Here is a 1729-nt window from a genome sequence, read left to right as displayed (position 1 = left end):
GAGAAGAAAAAAAGAACAGAGTAGGAAAGACATGAAATAGAACAGCGTGCCATTGTATACATATTGCAAAGCTGCAAGAACGCCCTTTAATCTGAGATTATCTTATTTTCAGGCATGAAAGTTCTTCAGCCACTGGTGATACCAGAGCACTGGTCCCTTCCTGGAAAGTTCTCCTGGCACTGGCTCCTCCTGGAAATTTCTCCTGGCACTGGCACCCTCCTGGAAAGTTATCCTGACACTGGTGACCTCCTTGAAAGTTTCTCCTGGCACTGGCCCCCTCCTGGAAAATTCTCCTGGCACTGGCCCCCACCTGGAAAATTCTCCTGGCACTGACACCCCTCCAGGAAAGTTCTCCTGGCACTGGTGCCTCCCGGAAAGTTCTCCTAGCACTGGTGCCATCCTGGAAAGTTTTCCCGGTACTGGAGCCCTCCTGGAAAGTTCTCCCTGGCACTGGGACCTCCTGGAAAGTTCTCCTGTCACTGGCACCCCCCTGGAAAGTTCTCCTGGCACTGGCCCCCCACCTGGAAAGTTCTCCTAGCACCGGAGACCTCCTGGAAAAATCTTCTGGCACTGGGCGACCTCCTGGAATGTTCTCATGGCACTTGAATCCTCCTGGAAAGTTCTCCTGGTTCTGGAGTCCTTCTGGAAAGTTCTCCTGATACTGATGACCTGGAATGTTCTTCTTACACTGACGGCCACCTGGAAAGTTCTCCTGGCACAAGCGTCCACCTGGAAAAATTCTCCTGGCACTGGCCTCAGCCTGAAAAGTTTCTCCTGTCACTGGCGCCATCTTGGAAAGTTCTCCTGGCACTAGTATCCGCTTGGAAAGTTCTACTGGCGCTGGCGCCATCCTGGAAAGTTCTCCTGGCACTGGCGTCCTCCTGGAAACTTCTCCCTGGCTCTGGCGACTTCTAGAAAGTTCTCCTGGCACTGGTTGCCCGCCTGGAAAGTTCTCATGTCACTGGAACCCTCCTGGAGAGTTCTCCTGCACTAGAGCCTTCCTGGAAAGTCTTTTGGCATTGGTGACATCCAGGCGTCCTCCTTGAAAGTTCTCCTGGTACTCGGCGCCCTCCTGGGAGGTTTTTCTGGCACTGGAGCCCTCCTGGAAAGTTATCCTGGCACTGTCGGCCTCCTGGAAAGTTCTCCTGGCACTGGCGGCCTCTTGGAAAATTCTCCTGGCAATGGCACCCGCCTGGAAAGTTCTCCTGTTACTGGCGTCCTTTTGGAAAGTTCTCTTGGTAATGGCGTCCTCCTGGAAAGCTCTTCATTGCATCTTTCTAGTTAAAAACTCTTAATTTTGACCTCCAAAATCATTAAGTGCATCTTGGAACCACAATAATTGTCTTCAATAATCATTTAATAAAAACACTGACCCCATGCAATTAATTGTTAGTATTCTCGTTAGATAAATGGTCCAAAGAGATTGTAGATCTTTGAACAGGATTTTTTGTACATAGGAAATTGTATATTGGAAATGTAAGCCCTTGGCTTGTCAATAGTGCAGCAAATCCCAAGCCTTATATATCGCGGCTTACTATCGCTTATTTACCTTACCTACAATCATATACACACATGTATGTACAGTATATCTATCTATCTATCTATATAATATATATATATATATATATATATATATATATAGAATATATATATATATATATATATATACACATATATATATGTATATATATATATATATATATATATATATATATATATATATATATTT

At 45.6% G+C, this 1729-nt stretch overlaps 1 protein-coding gene across 1 annotated transcript; it reads right to left on the bottom strand.

Moving 5' to 3' along the window:
* Positions 1 to 97: 97 nt before the first annotated feature.
* On the bottom strand, positions 98 to 850 carry LOC137620061 (uncharacterized). Its single transcript, XM_068350337.1, has one exon. It carries the CDS (start codon positions 848 to 850, stop codon positions 98 to 100), a length of 753 nt encoding a protein of 250 aa, XP_068206438.1.
* Between the last annotated feature and the right edge of the window lie 879 nt (positions 851 to 1729).

This window comes from Palaemon carinicauda, chromosome 26, assembly GCF_036898095.1.
Source record: "Palaemon carinicauda isolate YSFRI2023 chromosome 26, ASM3689809v2, whole genome shotgun sequence".
NCBI classification, from domain to species: Eukaryota; Metazoa; Arthropoda; class Malacostraca; order Decapoda; family Palaemonidae; genus Palaemon; species Palaemon carinicauda.
The sequence above is the reverse complement of the archived record's forward strand: the minus strand, read 5'-3'. Positions and strand labels throughout refer to the sequence as shown.